Source organism: Chondrus crispus, genomic scaffold, assembly GCF_000350225.1.
Source record: "Chondrus crispus Stackhouse genomic scaffold, scaffold_229, whole genome shotgun sequence".
NCBI classification, from domain to species: Eukaryota; Rhodophyta; class Florideophyceae; order Gigartinales; family Gigartinaceae; genus Chondrus; species Chondrus crispus.
In genome coordinates this window covers 111,513-129,317 of record NW_005179106.1, presented here as the reverse complement: position 1 = coordinate 129,317, position 17,805 = coordinate 111,513, and the positions used below count along the sequence as shown (strand labels likewise).

The window sequence follows — 17,805 nt, the reverse complement described above, 5'->3', positions numbered from 1 at the left end:
GTGCTCGTGGACGATGTAAAGGTCTCCCTCTTGCGATTTCCGAACTTGCGAAAGCGCGACGGTGAGAGCTTTAGAGATTTAGAGCGCGATGAATTCATGGCGTCACAGAGAGAAGAGTCGAATGGGGAGGAAGATTCATCCTAGACATGTGACAATGGAAGGGAAAGCGTGAGCCGGCGGGAAAGGGAGGACACGATGAGAAAGAGATAGGCTGGGGCGAGTTCGGGAGTTGGCGCTCCCTGATGAATATGAAATTCGCCTACGCAGAGACCCCAATAAAATACGGAATGCGGCTGCGCGGTTCTGGAGCATTTCCGCCTCCCTGCGGGGCAGATTCAGAAATCGTGTTGAGTGTTTGTTGCACAGGCATCAGACAGGCATTAGTTGTGATATTTTGCGTATCGATAGCCAATTAAATGAGCGTTAAACTTTAAAAAAATCCACAGCAGTCGATGTGGAGCTGTTTGATTGGTTTTGAAGTGGATGTCAAAAACGTGGGGCGAAGCCGCGCCCATCTTTTTGTAGTGAAGCTTACTTACATTGGCGCTCTGAGAGAGCGATTGAATTTAGATATGGGCAAGGTACATCAACTATTTCGAGCATCTGTGCACCCCCGTCCCTTGGATCCATGTCCGACGATTATCGCTAACATTTGACATGCATCTACGGACTCTATCTTTGTTCAGTACTGTCCCACTCTCGTTTGTGCGAGCTCCTGCAGTTTAATCGAGTCAATTTCTGATCGGTTAACATAAAGCGAAAGAAAAACGGCGGGGTTTATGAGGTCGCGCACTACCGAAGGCGACTAAGTTTCATTTCTGATGTCAACTATAAGGTTTAAATAGTGATCATCAGGGCAATGTACACCGCTCGTTTGTGGCCGGCATCATGTCTTGAGCTGGTTACCATCTTTAGTCATATGATTTCATATGAGTAAAGATGGTAGCCAGCCCTACGAAAAGGCGGAGTGGGCTACCGCTCCGTCGGGGTTCGCCGCAAGAAATGAAATCCGATCCGCCCATGCACAGTTTGCATGCTCGGTCATGGCCCATGAGCACAAATTTACGCGGTCTTGTAAGCACCTCTTCCCGTAATCGGCGGACATCGCTCTTTGGAGAAGCTCGGAATATGTCGGCAAGACGAAGCCTTTAGTTCCCTGACTCAAGTGCTGCTTGACGAGACGGACACATCACGGAAATTGTCGAGCAATTATCACAATAGCGCCCGCCCCGCAATAGTTTTTCACTTTCAAGACTGCCACCACCGCATGGAAGTGCCTTACTAGCATCCTCAATTCTCATTTCTTGTTCCTTACAAGACACGCGCAAGTCTGCCGTTACCGAATAATCGTACGACGACAGTTTATCTAGAACGGAAAGCATACGAGTCACTCTTGCGAGTGCCCCGTCCGGCGCAAGATTTTGTTCCGCTGATAATTCGTATGCGCCAGCTTCATGTCGTCCATGAGTTCCTAACAAGAACGTCAGTTCCTCATGCAGTCCTAAGCCCTTGTTCTCGGTCGTTTACAGGGCTTGAAAGAGTGTGTACGAATAGTATGACTGGTCTGGTCGATGTAGAATACAGGTCCCAAAGAGTGCTCGTAAACGGTCGAACGCATTTGGCTTCTCGAGCATACTACTGTATCTCTCACCATTCCTGGCAGGAATCGTCAAAGCAAGTATGCTTTTGAACGGATGTTCTCGCCTGGGCAATGCTTGCGTGAGCATTGCGAGGACTAGAACATGGGCAAGCACTGTTTCTTCCGCTTCTGTGCGACACGCCTTCTCCTCTGGTCCCTCATTTCCTTTATTGCAGCACGCCTCTGAGAGTTCTCTTACCACCATATCGACAAGTTCTTCTACTTCTTCAGCCAATAGCTCTGACCCCGGTCGAAGTACGGTTTCCGACTCTTGGCAGTCGTGCACAACCTTTATAATGAGCTCGTCTGGTTCACTTGGCCGTTCCTTTCCGCTGTTCCCCACCCGTTTCAAGTTCGGAAACAAAGAATATCGGTCGTAACTGGCCCCCATGTTATGTGAAACAGAGCCAGCATCTCTATTGAAAGAGTTTCGTTTGTTCGAAATTTTTATCAGGAGAAGGGCCTTTCGTGCTCTCTCAGAGATGTACACAACGCAACGAGTACCTCAACGCGCTCTTCTTGGCGCAGTGCACATGCTTTTAAAGTGTTTAATGTTTCTCTCGTGTGTAATTCAACGGCACGGTCCACAGCCGTCAGGGCCTTCACTGGGGCTGTTCATTCATCGGCGGGGCACAACGTTTCTGGGGCATCGCCATGCGCAATACTGGGTTGTATCACATGAAGTCACAAGCAGAACAGAAAATCAGCCCAAAGCTTAGCGATATTCTTGTCATTTTGTCATCAACCATTATGTAGTCCCCGAAATTCGATCGCTCCTGTGAAGAGATCAAGTGGGTTGATTCCTTCTCGTCGTACCACCGGATTGACCAACGTTCTGCATGTGATGCACGGATGCATCGTGACATTTCTCTTGTCGCGCTTCTATTGCAAGCAGGCGCCGCAGTGTTATCATTATTTCTACTTGATCTGCTGGTACCAATGCCACAACGAACTGAAGTTCTCCTTCTGCATCTTTTTTCTCAATGCGTCGCTCTTGATCAGCTCTTAGTTCTACGACAACAACTCGACCGCTTAGCCGATACACTACAGCAAGGGCGCGATATATTCGACACATATGGTCTTCGCCCCCTTTTCTGATTTCTCCTACCCTTCCACAAGGTTTAGTTTTCTTCGACGTCTGGAACTGAGCCAAAAGCCATGAATTAATTTTCTGAGTGACACAAAGTATAAACAGGGACTATAGTCCCTATTATATAATCTTTTATAAAAGAGAGCGTCTTTTGGGGGCCTTCGGATCAAGGTGCCAAAGTCTCATCGAGAAAGGTCCTTCGGGATCTATCCATCGCTATGGAACTTAAGGACGAAATCGAATCTCGTTTGGTCATGGGCGGTTTGAGGTTTGATCTCCCTTGTGTTCCAAGACCAATGCTTCCGGTGTCAGGCAAATCTAGACCACTCTACTCTTGAACACATTTTTTAGGTCTTCAATTCTCGCCCCGAAAGAGGAATATGGTACACGTTCCCGATCGACAGTGAGAAACTATCTACTGCTCGGAAGCGCAAAAACAACTGCGGAGGCAACGTTTGGAACATGCTCTCCCTTGAAAACAAGCCACTGGAGAACGATAGGGGAAAATCCCCCCCGCCCACCGCACCACCAATAGCAGTCGTCTGCCTCTTGGTAACATTGGTTCGCTCGATTGCAATAGCTAGCGGCAATCGACCAACTCGAAAAATCGTCGAATGAGATGCTTCCTGGTAGGGGCGACAATCGTCATGTCTAAAGACGCAAGTGCTGCGATATAATTAAAAGCAAAAAGACTCGCTTTTATTTTCTGGCAGGTACTTGTAGTCATGTAAGTGAAATGGACCGATTTGGGAAGGATACCGGGCTTCGAAGAGAACGGAAATGAAAAGAGCAAGATTTGCAAACGGGAAAGTAGACTGCTAAGGATATCTGTCTCAAGGAAAGTTCCAGCGCATCTCTTGATACGATTTCTTGCCATGGACAGCCCGAATTGCTTCAATAGTATGCATGGTCGATCGCAATCTCTGTTCGCGTTCCTCATGCTATCTTCTGTTGACAATACCGAATTTCTTCCAGTGAGAGTAAGTGAGCACTTCCTTCATGAAAGCGGTTGCTGTAATTTTTCACGACGGCACTGGTCTAAGTAAACTCCAGCATACATGCCGAATTCAATATCCGGCTGCTCGTCAAATAGAGAGCACACTATCAAGAAGTTATCATCGTTGAGGGCCAGTTCAATCATTCGTTCCAGTTTTCTTTTTTGAGTATAGTCATGCTCCGATCCGTGCCCAGACTCTGCGTGAGCAGCTTCAGCTGCTCACGCAGAGTCTGGGCACAGAAACTCAAGTGAGTTTCTGAAGCGTCGTTCGGATCCACAATTCTGGCAGCAGCATCCGTGCCATTATTTGGAAGGGAAGTCTGCTCAACTTCACGTTGCTCATCATTGACTTCTTGAGGTGAGCGACTGGGTTCTGCACGGATAGTTCTGGAGCGGTCCGAAAGCGAAATGCTACAGTTCGCACATAAGTCGCCCCGTGGCGTCTCTGTTTCAGGTTCAGAAGATCTTGAATGACTCTCCGACGTGACCTGTATGTGGCCCTGACCACAGGATTGTAGGTGTCCATAATACTCTTGCATATTTCGTATGCCTCCATTTCAGTATCCGTTGTAAGAGCGTTCACAGACCACGCAGATTTGATCCACTCACTGACATTCGCCATTGCAGTCATAGGTTTAGTGACAGAGGGCAGGTGGCAGCCACGGTATTTCTTTGATCTCTTTGCAAGGGTCGGATATGGGGCTGTAAAAAGACCTTGGTCCTGACTAGAAATATTATTGTGACGCAAGTGTCCCCCTTCCATGTAGAAAGAGCACATTTTCATGCATCGCTCAGTTCTTCCGAGGCGATATGGCTTTTGTAAAAGACGTTCAAATATTACAACGAGCGGTCCTGTTAACCTTGAAGTAGAGATATGATCGCTGCTGTTACCTCGGAGACAAAATGCGTGCAGATAATCCTCATAAAGTCGCTTCTTCAAAATTTCTCTTTGACGAATGTAATCTCTTTGCTGTTGGGCTCGCCGTACTCTCTGCCGGGACTGTGAAGATCGAATTGAGAAACGACCACGGCCATCTCGTCGCACAACTGGGCGACATATATCTCGAGGGAGAACGTCTGGAACAGGAACTACCTGTGCTTCGGTGTTAGAACGATCTGAACTCGAAGAACCACCTTGCTCCGGCGCTGACATTGAAAAGTATGCGGAGAGAAATGATGTATAGAAAGTCGTCAGAAACGCATAGAACTGTTGAATGTCTTTGACGATTGGTTTCATCGTACCGAAATCATAGGATAATTGCAGATAAGGCAATGAATGGGCGATAAAGGGGGCGTAATGATGAGGCATAAAGCGATTTTCAAAACTTCAAACTGAAGGATCAGTGTTGCGTAACATTGTTAAGAATAATATAAGAGAATGGACGGCGCAAATTCGCTGGGGAGAGCAATAGGGAACAAAAACTTAGCATTTTGGGATCACTGTGGACATGCTCAATGAATAGAGAAATAGTGCACCTGCACATGCATTCCAGTGCAGCTTCTGTACTCGGTGCCCCGGATCCCCGTGTTGATACACAGAAACGTAGTCCTATCTCACTAATACTCCTAGGAGTATTAGTGTCAGGGCTTGAGAAAGCCGCCAACGAAGAAGAGAGAATTGCGATTCTTGTCACCGGGTGAAATCCTGGGATTCGAAGCACTGGATGAAATCCCTGGATCTGTCTCGGCAGCTAGATAGAAGGGCGGTGCAACTCATCAATGGGATTTTATAGGGCCTCGTCTGGATCGGGATCGAACGCTCCGGAAAGGTTGGCTATGTGAAGAATTAGTACGAATTCCAGTAGTTTCGCAAGTTTCTCCGGGACACCTGTCTTACCTTCTCCACAAGTTGCAGACAAAGCCAAGACTTCGTAAGAAATACAAACAGTTTCGGGAAAATAAATTGTGGAAAGGGACACATTACAGAGATAGTGGAATGCATAATCACCCCATGCTGGAACAGAGTAATACATTCCACTTCTTGCAACCAATAAAATTTGATGGGGAGAAATAGCCTTTCATTCCCGTTTATCCAGAAAAAATGCAGCATACATACCCACCGTGACAAACTGATCACGGTGCAACAGCCTGTTTTGTCACCGGTGCTTTTCTGCCAAACCTAGAATTCTCATGAAGCGGACTCTCTCACAGGCAGTGTCCGCTGACACTACCGCTGTGCTGCTGCTCTATCAAGTTGATGCGCTACTGTACAGTACCTCTATCAACGTCCCTCCTCCATCTCCTCCACCCCCACCATCCCTCTCCATCCCCCCCCCCCATTGCCCCCCCATCCCTCCCCCATCTCCAAAATGGTCGGCCTGCAAATCGAGTCCACGCTTGCGCTCATCAAGCCCGACGCGTACCCGAAGCAGGAGGCGATCCTGTCAGTCATAAAGACCCACGGCTTCGTCATCGCGGAGCGCGCCACGCAGACGCTGACGAAGCAGCGCGCGGCCGAGTTCTACCTGGAGCACAAGGACCGCCCGTTCTACGACGAGCTGACCACCTTCATGTCGTCCGGCCCCTTGCTTGCTCTGGTGCTGCGCAAGGACGCGGCCATCCCGGCCTGGCGCGCGCTCATGGGCCCGACCGACTCGGCCAAGGCGCGTGTGGCCGAGCCCGACTCGCTGCGCGCACGCTTCGGCACCGACGGCTCGCGAAACGCCACCCACGGCTCCGATAGCCCGCAGTCCGCCGCAAAGGAGATCGCCTTCTTTTTCCCGGAGTACTCCTCCCCGGACCAGTACAAGGCCGCCGACGCCAAGGAGTACCTCACCAAGACCGTGTGCCCGCTCATCACAAAGGCACTAACCGAGATGTGCAGGCTCAACCCCCCCAACCCTGTCGAGTGGCTGGGGCACTCGTTGCTGCGCGACGCTGGAGTCCAGCTCGCCGCGCCGAAGAGCGTCCCCGCCAGCCCCGCTCATCGCATCTTCTTCGTCCTCGGAGGACCCGGGTCGGGTAAGGGCACGCAGTGCGCAAAACTTGTCGAGAAGTACGGCTTCGTTCATTTTTCGGCCGGGGACTTGCTTCGTGCAGAGGTCAAGTCCGGCTCGGAACAGGGTGTCATGATCGATGACATGATCAAGGAGGGCAAGATCGTCCCGGGTGAGATTACCATTGCATTGCTCAAGAGTGCCATCGAGGGCACCACGGCGCCGGGCGTGCTTATCGACGGCTTTCCGCGCAAGCTCGACCAAGCGGGCGCGTTTGAGAAGGATGTCTCCGATTTTGAATTTGTCTTGTTCTTCGATTGCCCAGAAGAGGAGATGGAGCGCCGTCTTTTGGAACGCGGCAAGACTTCGGGCCGTACGGATGATAATATTGCAAGCATCAAAAAGCGCTTCCGCACCTTTGTCGAAACCTCGATGCCCGTCATTCAGTACTACGAGGCCAAGGGCAAGGTCCATCGCATTGACGCCACCCAGTCCATTGAAACCGTCACGGACAAGGTGATCGGCCTTTTTTAAAAGTATCCATATTCATATTGTATGCAGCTTGCAACCACGTGAGTAGTCAGTAGGTGAAATGAAGTTACCTCGCGGTCATCCTTTTCGAATCTGACAGTTTCCTGTTGCTGCCGATGTGCCAAGCCCACGAGTACAGGCTCTTCTTTGACGTGACGTTGACCCGAAAACCAAGGTGCAATAGAACGATGCCCTCAGAAAGCCAAATCGCAGCATCACGTCTTCCTGTGCTCGTTCCGCCGCAACACATCTGCAAGCTCCCTATCCTGCCTCAGTTCCCTCGCCATCCCCGCTGCAGTATCCTCCGCCGCTAGATGCGTATATTTCGACCTGCTTGCCTTCCCGAACTCCCCCCTTCGCACCTGCATCGGGCCCGGAAGCCCTAACCTGCGCACTTGATCCTGCTCTGTCCCCCGATTATAATCCCTATTATAAATTTCCTCCTTGTAAGTCCCATCTTCGTTGGTTTCCAAAAAGAAAGGCCCCGTCTTGTAATGCTTCTGCAAAAATGCCGGCTTAGCCGTCGACTGCCCCTCCCCTGCTTCGTTCGTCTCCGCGCGCCCCTCCCCCTCCCCCCTCTCTTTCCTGGGCTCGACAACCTCCCCACTGCGCTTCCTCTCCCATTCCGCCCTCTCCTCCCGATCCCTCTTCACGCGAAGCACCTCGCGCAGCCTCCACAGCGCGACCTCCATCTCGTGGTCCTCCTCGCGGTCCTCATCATCCGGCAGCTCGTCGTTCGTGACGCTCGCCCACGCGTCTCGCACGTTCTCCTCCTCCGCCAAGATGTGCGCGACCAGCCGCTGCGCCTCGCGCCGTCGCGCCGCTTTGTCCTCCGCCGCCCGGGCTGCCGCCATCCGCGCGCCCTCCACATCCAACGCCGCCTGGCTCGTCCGAAGATGCCTCGGCACAAACAATGGCCGCGGCACCGCTACATCATCCTCCTCGTCCTCCTCTTCCTCCGGCGCGCTTCTCCCCCGCTCGTCGGAGGCGCTGTCGCTCCCCGACGACGAGTCGTCGCTCGCGGAGCTGCTCTCCTCCTCGGAAGACTCCTCCTCCTCCTCTTCCTGCTCTGCGCTTCGGCCTCCCCCAGAGCCCACGGGCACGAAAGCGGCAGTCGGGGCGCGCCGGCGCGCGACTGGCGCGGGCGCGACTGGCGGCGGGCGCGACAAGACGCGAGCGACGAAGCGCGGGCGCTTGCGAGGCGCGGGCGGCTGCGCAGGCTTCGCGGCGGCTTCCTCTTCTTCGTCGCTGGAAGAGTCTGCATGCGGCGCCGGCGCGCGGCCCGCGAAGTAGCGAGGGGGCAGCATGGTGGGGTGAAGGGGGAGAGAGTCGGCTGGCCGACGAAGCCGCGGTGACGTCACGGGGGAATCAGAAAGAGTGCGCCGGGTCCAGAATTGCGGGTCCACTTCGCGAGCCCGCACGACGCGATTTTATTGGCTGACAGAAACATGCTGCCGACTGCGACTGGCGCGATGCATATCGGTCGTGACGAATGGTACGCGTGATGGCGGATGGCCCGATCGAATGGACGCTGGACAAGTGTCCTTTCAAAAGCTGAGCTCCTCTCCTCTTGCGGAGGTCGGCAGCAATACGGCAGCCCGAGAACACCGACCTTCTTCGCCAAATCTGTACTAACCTCAATTCCCCCTCGCACCTCTCCACCAACCCCCTCCGCCTCTACAACCTCCGCACCCGTCTCCAAGATGCCCGCCCCTGCCTTCACCTCATCTCCTCTCCCTCTCCGCTACCGCCCCTGCTCCCCCCTCTCCTGCCATGCACCCTGCCGCCGCCGCCCCTGCCGCCGCCCCTGCCGCCGCCGCCTGCGTCCCCGTATGACCTCCTCCCCGGACCTCGTGCGCGGCCAGCCTACCAGCGAGCCCACCCCCCCTCCCGCCACCGACCCTCCGCTCCCCCCGCACGTCCTCCCCCACCCCCTTCTCCGCGCCCTCTACACCATTTTCTCCGAAGGCTCCCCCGAAGCCGCCCAGCTCACACCGCTGTTCGCGCCCACCGCCGTCTGGGACACGCCCCTGCTCACTCTGGGCTCCGCCAAGGAGGCCGTGGACTTCTTTGCTTCGCTCTTCTTCTTCGCCGAGGACCCGACGCTCGACGTGCATTCTGCCACCTCGGACGACGCAACCCTGCGCTTCGATTGGGCGCTCTCCTTCACGTACCCGCTGCCGTGGCGCCCGCGCGTCTCGGTGTCCGGCACGTCACGCGCGGCCTTTTCCGACGGCCTCATCACGCGCATCGACGACGAGTGGTATATGCCGCCCATCGCCGTCCTCGCCCAGGCTCTGCCCACGCTCACGGACATCATCTGGCTGTGGCCGACGCCGCACCCGGAGAACGATGCCGGGCGCCGCCGCGTACTGCGCAACGCGCGCCGCTACACGCTCGTGCGCCACGCACCGCACAGGGAGGTCCGCGCCAGAGACACGCTGATGCCGGGCGATCGCGACAGGATTTGGGCCGTCCCGGTGCTGCCGGACTGCGTGTTCGAGGGCGGCTTGAGGCGAAAAGAGCAATACTCCACTGTTACACCGATCGGTTTGCGCAAGGTGGGCGAGGACGAGTTTGAGTGGGCCGTCGCCGTGCCGGGTACGCTTGTGGGGAGTAGTCCCGTCAAAGTTAAGGAGCCGGAGGCGGAGAATGCGTGGGTGGAGGACGTGGGAGTGCGCGTGTGGGCGACGCATAGGTTCCGCGGGTTTGCGAGTCGCGAGGTTGTGGACAAGAAGTTGAATGAGGTGGTGGGGGGCTTGGTGGATGACGGGGTGATTGAGAGTCCGGCAGATTTGAAGCTCGGGACGGTTTGGGTCCGCTCGTATGATGCCAGGGCTGGCTTTAACTCCAAGGGCATGTTATCTATGGCTACGTATGGCACGACGTATGGGTTGCCCCGGTTGAATGAACTTGCAATTGATTTGACAGACGTCGTGGGTGTGGCAGATGAATAACTTAGATGTGCAATAAACATGACCTGTTTCGATGCTAGCATCGCCATGGCGGCTGCGCTATTTAAAGTGCAGCAGGAAAGAAAGCTGGCGGGCAAGTCTGAATTCGGAAATGATGCGAAAAGAGTAAGGAAAACTGTTAGTTTTCATCGATCCCAGGTGGTGAACAACGCGGCAATGCCGACAAGCATCGTTGACGGAATGCTCAGAAATGAACAAAAATCGACACTGAGCGAAGCCCTTTAGAAGGCGTCGGTGAGTCGTGACATTAGTTAAAAGTCATCATGCACTCCGATTCAGTCAGACTGCCAAGCAACATACCCACGATAAAGGTCTTGCCCCAGACAAGAAACGTGTGTAAAAGCGAAAGCACTGTTGCATTAACGATGGATATGAACAAAAACGTTAGATGTCATATTCACAAGCAAATAGAAAAGGCAAAGAGCATGAACAGGGAATGGCGTGTGGTCGGACAAGGCTGAAACTTGAGTTTTTCTCGACAGCGAACCGCGAGGGTTTCTTCAGGTTCTATGGTTTGATTACAAATCTTCATTCCGTTAATTGCCACTCCCTGCAGGCCCTGCCGCAGAGTCTGCGGGGCTGCAAGGCTGGTGTTGTGAGAAGCGGATGACTTACTTGTTATTCTGGCAATATCCGAAAGGTGGGGCAATACATCGTACCGTACCTCGAGCTCATCGGGTATGCTGCCGGCTACGTGACCAGTCTTACAGGAAGATGTCGCCGGACGACCGCCGGATGCCGATCAAGCGGAAGGAAGGCCGTGCGACCGACGCATCAATATAGATACGAGTGATAAGGAAGTCGTGGTGACATAGTGCACTGTGATCATAATTCGACGGCGGGTATGAATTGGATCGAGACGGCGGCGCAGGCGAGAGAGGTCGCCATCGGATCTCTCACAGGCCTGGTACTGTAAAGCACATGGGTATGTTCAACACACCCATGTGCTTTACAGTACCAGGAACACACTGTGTTCCGCCGTCCTACAAAGATGCAATTGACTGTAAATACGCGTTGAGCTGCACTTTGTCCGATTGATCCCAACAACGACAATGCACGCCATAGTCAACGCAATTGTCAACGCGCAAGCAGGATCGCATGGCGGGACAAAAAAAGCTTGGGAAAGAGAACCCTCGTCAGCTTTGTCGACGCCGACTTCCTAGAGTATGCGTGCAATCTGGCGCAATCTTCTCGTCTCGCCCGAGGCAATCTGACTACCCGTCACATAGATACCCCTTTCAAGTATCTGCAAGGTGCCGTCGATATGCGCAATCCGTTTGATTTTACTCAACCACTTGCCACGAGACGCCCTACGCCGCACTCAGCATTCTAAAAAACCATCCGCAATTTAAGTATAAAAAAGTTAGGTCGCCCGCGCCGCGCCAAAACGCGATCACTCATCCTTCTCGACCGTGACAAAAATGTCCTGTCTCTTCAGTTGCTGCGCGTAAAATTCTGCGTGCTCCTCGCACACGACGCAAACCACCGAGGAGCCGGACTGCTGTGCCTCTTGGAACTTGCGCGTGGCCTCCTTCTTATCTATCCCGACCGTTTTCTGCAGCTGCGTCACGACATGCGCCTCCACATACTCTTCCTCGCCCAGCAGGATCACCTTGTACATCGGCACTTCGTCTGCTTGCGTCTTCCGCCGCGGCCTAGCCTTGGCCGCGCCCTTGCCCGTATCGGTCTCCGGCGCCGCCGGTGCGTCGTTCGTGACCCCGACCGACTTTTTGATCGACGTCTTCGGACGCCCAATTTGAGTCGACGGCGAACCGAGTTGCATCGATGGAAATCGCGCCGCTTGGTTCGCACGGGGCTTCGTCTGCATAGCGCACAATGGTCTGCGTGAGGTGGAGAGCGATGACACTTCACTTGCGCTACCGTTAAAGGATGAGCTCTTCCATGACGTCAATGAGCCGCTGCTCAACACAAAGCCAGGCTTAACCATGGTATGCGCTCCTTTCTGAGAATTTTCCGGTGGTGTTGCAGAGTAGGATTGAAGAAAACAGCAGTCGGTGGTGATGTATGGACGGCACGCGGTGAGTCAAAGGTAAGGGTAGGGCAAGCAGTGTGCAGCTCCGCCCGTAGAGTGATCTCGACGTCTTTCGCGCACAAGGGGGAACGAAAATGACACCTGTCCTTAGACTTGACATGGCCCTGATTGGTCAAGTCTGTGATACTGTACTGTGTCCCCTATGTGTAGGCAACTTGCAAGCATTACTATACTTCTAATTTGTACGCGCAATTATCAATTACCTTTTCCTCAACGGGCCTCTTGGCGAACACTGTCGAGACTCTAATCCAATACGTGGAATCGAGTACCGCTGTCTAGAAATTTATCTGAGCGTGATAGGATATTTTAAGAACATGTCTTTAATCGTTCTCGACGACGGTGACCTGCTCCAGCTATTGTTGATGTCAACACCACCCAACTTGTCTTTTCGTACAGTAGCTGTGTCAACACAGCTCGAAAAGACAAGTTGGGCCACTGCTGGCAGTCACACCAACACCTCTCGAAGACGTTCCAAGTACGTGCGTGAAATAACGTTCATTGAGGTCCTGACATGTCATTGAGGGTGATATCTCTACGTAAATAACCTCTATACTGTACAAGAATATTTTCCCTACTTCCAGCTCGGGAGGCGCAAGAAAGATTGAAAAATGTGATGATAGCCATACACGTACACACGTACGGTAGCCCAACATACACACAGAGTGGCTCATGGACGACGGAATGAAGCCACTGATCTTATGCTAGTGTAGGGCAGGAAATCCTGAGAGTAAAGGGAGGCATCGTTCTATCTGCACAAAAAATAATTCTTTTCGGATTACTTGAGAATATATTTTCGAATTGGAAATGCCCGAAAAATAATGTAAACTTCTGTTTCGGAGTATATAATTACAGCACAAGAGTGTGCTTTTTTCGTTATCATACTGTAAAGGGGGGGTGCTGGAGACGTCGGACAAAAACCTCAATATTAAAAGGAAAAAGTACTTGTAATTGTCAAGCAATCACCATTTTTTATGTTTTGCGACGGGGACACTCTCAGCCTGTCGTCCACTGGGACTTGGCGAAAACAACCACGGACACAGAAGAGGAGTGAGATTGAAGCGCGCGGACACTTTTGCACCTCAACCGAGCACTAAGATCGGACATCCAAGCAAATAAATAAAAAATAGAAAAGTCCGCCTATTTTGTATTTTTGGGTTGTTGCACACTTATACGTAGAAAGCCGTAAGCAATCGATTGAGATATTTTTTCTTTAATTTCAACCACGTCGTTCTGATATACGGCGCACTATCTGGCGCCGTTACGCGCGGCGGTGCTCCTTGGCCCGTGTCGGAGATATTTTTCAAAATATTTTGCATGTCCGATTTTTTTGTCACTGTCCGACAACACCAGCAACCCCCCTTTACATGGTCACATCTTAATAGAAAAATCTCGAATCAAGAATAGAAAATGATATCCCCGTTCATATTGCTACGTCGACATTTCTCTAAACATCCACTCCGGCAGTATTGGCTATGCCTCTGTAACGTGACTATTTGGACAACGGCAACAAGGCGTCTCTTTCCACAACACTTATCCAGGTGCCTTTTTCATTTTTCTTTGCGAGGTGCCTATTAGGCGTACAGTACTGAAGTCAGTGACTGTACGCCCGTCGGCTGTATACAGTCATACATATGTAAATTGTTGACAACAAGAAAAAGATGCGACGCAACAACGGAAGACTGCACGAAACAAACCTCTGGACGTTGGAAGCCCAAAAAAGACTGAAAATTTGACTGGTTTTGTGTTTGTTGGTACTGTACACCACAATCAATTCGTGCTACAGCGTGATATATTAATTGCAGTACTTGTACAGCCGGAGGATTCGCCATTATGACACAGCCTGAACTGGGCCGTTTGAAGCACAAGTGAGACTACGTTGTATCTGGGGTTTCTTTTGATACCAATACAGTTTTGGATTTAAAATTTGGCCACATTGCTGTGAAATGCCAAAGCTTTTATAACCGTCGTCCGGACTCACCTATAGCAGAAGACTATTTATCTGCCTGCCCCCTCCCCACACTGTGTGTACAACAGAGCTAAGACCTTCCCCACACTGTCTATTTACAACAGAGCTAAGACCCGACAGTGTGGGGGGACACTGTCGGGGGCGCACCTTGGGGGCGCATGCCCCGCGCGAGGCCAGCAAACCAATGACCAAATCCTGCTCGTGATATGCCATCTCGCCTCTATTTATAACAAACAGTTACCATAATGACACAATAATCACTACACCGAAGATGTAATTACAGTAGGGTGCTGTATTTGCGCAGAACCGCAAACGGGACGCATCGTATAAAAGCCGTGGAACATGTCCACATCCTTCATCTGACCCATCTCGGGTCTTCATCTTGCCCCTCTTCACCTGCGACACAAACGGGACACATCGTACAAGCTGCGGGACATGTCCACATCCTTCATCTTCCCCCCCTTCACCTGCGACACTATAATTACAAAGAGCCGCCAGCCATCAATATGGGTATGGATATTGATATCCATACCACACCGCTTTGCGTAGTACTGTCAGTACTACGCAAAGCGGTGTACGGTTCAGATATGAGTATCCTGCGAGGTGACACACTAGGCATTCATGGTTATCGAATTCAGTGGCAAGGTAACCGGTTACCGTACGGTGCACGCAGGACTTTTCCACATTTTGAATTTCCGGTGGCGTTCAGGACCACGTATTGCGTATTCGGGGTTTCAGGAGGCGCCCAATAATGGGCGCCTCCTGAAACTATTTGTACGACGTGATTGCACTGCACCACTCAAAAACATGGCGGATTAGAAGAAAAACGAAGCAGTTGGTCGCGACGATGATGACAGGTGGTCCAATCCTTTGTTTCAGGCGGGCTACTGTAATCTGTTTTTCACACTGTATTGAATATAATGTGCTTACAGCATAGTACTGTTGCAGCACCCGCGACCAGCTCAATGAGGGCATCCACCCAAATTCTTTATTTCCCGACTGTTCGCTGCCTTCCCGTGCCCTATCCTCTGGGGAGTGGCCCTAAAGTATTCTCTCCTGCCTAAGAGATGCTCTTAAGAGAGAGTAAGAGAAGCTCTCTTTCCCTGTCTCCCCCGCCTACCCCTCCTTCGTCCCTGTCCCCCTCTGCCCCGCCTGACAACACCCTTTCTCCCCTTTCCTTTCGCCACGCTCCGGTGGCGTCGACTACACCCCCACGTCCGCCTCTTCCGTCGGACTCGCGTTTCGGTTCCCTATCATGGTCGCGCGCATCCCCCTTCCGGATCGCAGTCCGGTTGTACACGTTGCCACGTGCCGTTCCGCGGCATTACAGTAGTATCCTACGGAGGTACTCTAGTACTACTACTGTATACTCTAGTAGTACTGTAATGTACACTGTAATGGCAGATTTTGATAGGTACAGTACCTTACTGCAACAGTAGGATACTACAGTAGTGCATAGCACTGTGTTTTGTATGATGTGATACAACAGCCATACACAGGCATCGGACTTTGCCATGATGGATGTTATCAGCAAATTAGTGTCTAGCATTATGCACACTGGGTTCAAACAACCAATTAAAGAACGCCATGCTGCAGTGTAGTGTTGCTTTGGTGCTGTTGAAAACGTTGACATCAAGTGGTGCCACTTGAATACCCTGCTGGCAGGGTATTCTGTAGAACGAGCTGAGTTTTCATTGCTGTGACGGAGAATTTGTATGAGGTATGATATATCCCAAAAGATATGCATCTGACATATGATGGATGCTACAGTATCAGCAAATAAGTATCTGCCATTATGACTACTGAGTTCAAAACAACCAATGACAGCTACCTTGTTTAGATACGGGTACTGTACTGTCGACGCCTTTTTTATCAATATTTATCGTTGTTTACGGTTTCTGGAATAAACTGATTGAGCTGTTTCAATGACAAAGCCGCTCTCCTCGGCGGGGCATGGTAAATGAAAAAAATGGAAGTCTAGTGGAAAGGTCCAATGGCACTCATTTTTGGTTGGCAAAGCCTTAGCGTCCGTGTTTAGCAGCGCATTCTTCCTCGACCAAATTGATATGGAGTGGACAGGACGCGAGGAGGAGGAATAGGAGAAGGTGGCATGGTTAGTTTTCTTGCTCACATACTGTAGATAGCAGCAATGCATGAATTGCATTGAGTCCGCAGTTTGATGAAATACTATCGTTTCACGTGATGTTTCAATCCTGTGGAATGAAGTAAAAATGACGGAGCAGCGCACATGGAAAGCAGGTAGTCTCGTTTTTAATAAGTACGTTTGGATGTGCAGTACCCTGTAGTATGAAAGTCACAGTCGAGGGGTGAGTGGTGCTGTATTTGGTGTCCTGTTCGTATAATTGTGATTCTTTGACGTTTGAGTCCATCAAATCTTTCATTCAGCACTGACGTATTACTGTACTGCTGTATGAGAGGTGTGGCAAGCGTGTTAGAGGATCGAACGAGGACGATGGGGCTGTCCTGAATGAATGAAATGAGGCGTATGTTGTCGGTCATACGATTTACTGTGCGTGCAGGGTGAGAGGTATTTTGGTTCGGGCAGTATCTGGAGCGTAGCTTGTTACGAAAGGTTATTTATATGAAAGGGAGCGTGTCTCAGAGTGAGAAAACACTTGAGATCCACGAGAGACGCGTGGGTGACAAGGTGGAAGCATGGGAGTGGGTGAGATCACAGTGGGATGTCACAAGAGACAGACGCCTCCACATCTAGCAGGAAGGACAAAGGCAAATTGTCCTACAGCACCAATATTGTTAGCAGAGTGGGAGTGCGAGCCTGAGTTTTGGGTAAGTCTACGGTGTGATGGCTGTGGAATTTAGAGTGAATTTAAGGAAAGAAAGAGGAGGCAGTCGGTAGAGTGAAGAAGAAAGCAAGTGAAGTGCAGGGCCGACGTAACAGAATGATGAGCAATGCAAGGGACAACTATTGTTACTTCATTGCATCCGAAAGAAGTTGACACAGAGGTTGGGTATGTTCGACCGAAGGTGAGATGGGATGGAGTAAAGCCAAGATGGGGAGAAGGAGAAAAGTTTGCCCGATCGGGAATGAGAGAACGAGAAGGCAATAGTCATGGACGATGACGTTGTAAACAAAAGTTGAAAGAACAATGCAATGTGGTTGTTCAAGTGTTGTCGGCAGTTTAGAGGTTGGGGACTTGTTGTCGTGAAGTGAAAAAACAAGGGGGTAGGGACAGGGGTGGAAAGGTTTTAAATGCGAAATGTAACGGGAAAAAGCAGGGGCGTGACGTGACGTTTATCGGGGTAGGTCATTGTTGTAGAGGTGCCAAAAAGGCGGCAACGGTGGGGCTGGCGATGGTGCGTTGTTGCAGCAATGAGCGTGGCATTCCCGGAGCGCGGCCGCGGTGTCCAGCCGTGCAAGGCAGCGACGAGAGCCGGCCGGGGCGGCTTTCGCGAAGCGCAATTGGTGCGATCTACCCTCCCACCGTCCTGCTTTCGCTCCACACCACCCGCCCACCACCTGCATGGCTCCCCGAAACTACAGTATTTCCAACCCCTTTTCCACTTCCCAACGGAACACTTTGCCCCCCTCTCCCCCCCCCCGCCCCAACCCACCTCGGCACTTTGCCCAGTCCCCCT

At 51.7% G+C, this 17,805-nt stretch overlaps 4 protein-coding genes; 1 reads left to right on the top strand and 3 right to left on the bottom strand.

Annotated features, from left to right (window-relative positions):
* Positions 1 to 6,035: 6,035 nt before the first annotated feature.
* Positions 6,036 to 7,272, top strand: CHC_T00004355001 (hypothetical protein). XM_005715744.1 is given in 2 exon segments: positions 6,036 to 7,196; positions 7,197 to 7,272. 1 exon segment carries the CDS (start codon positions 6,036 to 6,038, stop codon positions 7,194 to 7,196), a length of 1,161 nt encoding a protein of 386 aa, XP_005715801.1. The 3' UTR covers positions 7,197 to 7,272.
* Positions 7,273 to 7,408: 136 nt separating this feature from the next.
* CHC_T00010159001 (microfibrillar-associated protein 1 (predicted)) lies at positions 7,409 to 8,047 on the bottom strand. Its single transcript, XM_005715743.1, has one exon. It carries the CDS (start codon positions 8,045 to 8,047, stop codon positions 7,409 to 7,411), a length of 639 nt encoding a protein of 212 aa, XP_005715800.1.
* A 1,094-nt stretch (positions 8,048 to 9,141) lies between these two features.
* Positions 9,142 to 9,435, bottom strand: CHC_T00004354001 (hypothetical protein). The gene has a single exon (XM_005715742.1). The coding sequence runs from the start codon at positions 9,433 to 9,435 to the stop codon at positions 9,142 to 9,144; it is 294 nt and encodes a 97-aa protein (XP_005715799.1).
* Positions 9,436 to 11,427: 1,992 nt separating this feature from the next.
* On the bottom strand, positions 11,428 to 12,116 carry CHC_T00004353001 (hypothetical protein). XM_005715741.1 is given in 2 exon segments: positions 11,428 to 11,561; positions 11,562 to 12,116. 1 exon segment carries the CDS (start codon positions 12,114 to 12,116, stop codon positions 11,562 to 11,564), a length of 555 nt encoding a protein of 184 aa, XP_005715798.1. The 3' UTR covers positions 11,428 to 11,561.
* Between the last annotated feature and the right edge of the window lie 5,689 nt (positions 12,117 to 17,805).

Coding starts and splice junctions, on each gene's coding strand:
- CHC_T00010159001 (XM_005715743.1), bottom strand. CDS start 8,047: ATGGCGGCAGCCCGGGCGGCGGAGGACAAAGCGGCGCGACGGCGCGAG.
- CHC_T00004354001 (XM_005715742.1), bottom strand. CDS start 9,435: ATGAGGCCGTCGGAAAAGGCCGCGCGTGACGTGCCGGACACCGAGACG.
- CHC_T00004353001 (XM_005715741.1), bottom strand. CDS start 12,116: ATGGTTAAGCCTGGCTTTGTGTTGAGCAGCGGCTCATTGACGTCATGG.
- CHC_T00004355001 (XM_005715744.1), top strand. CDS start 6,036: ATGGTCGGCCTGCAAATCGAGTCCACGCTTGCGCTCATCAAGCCCGAC.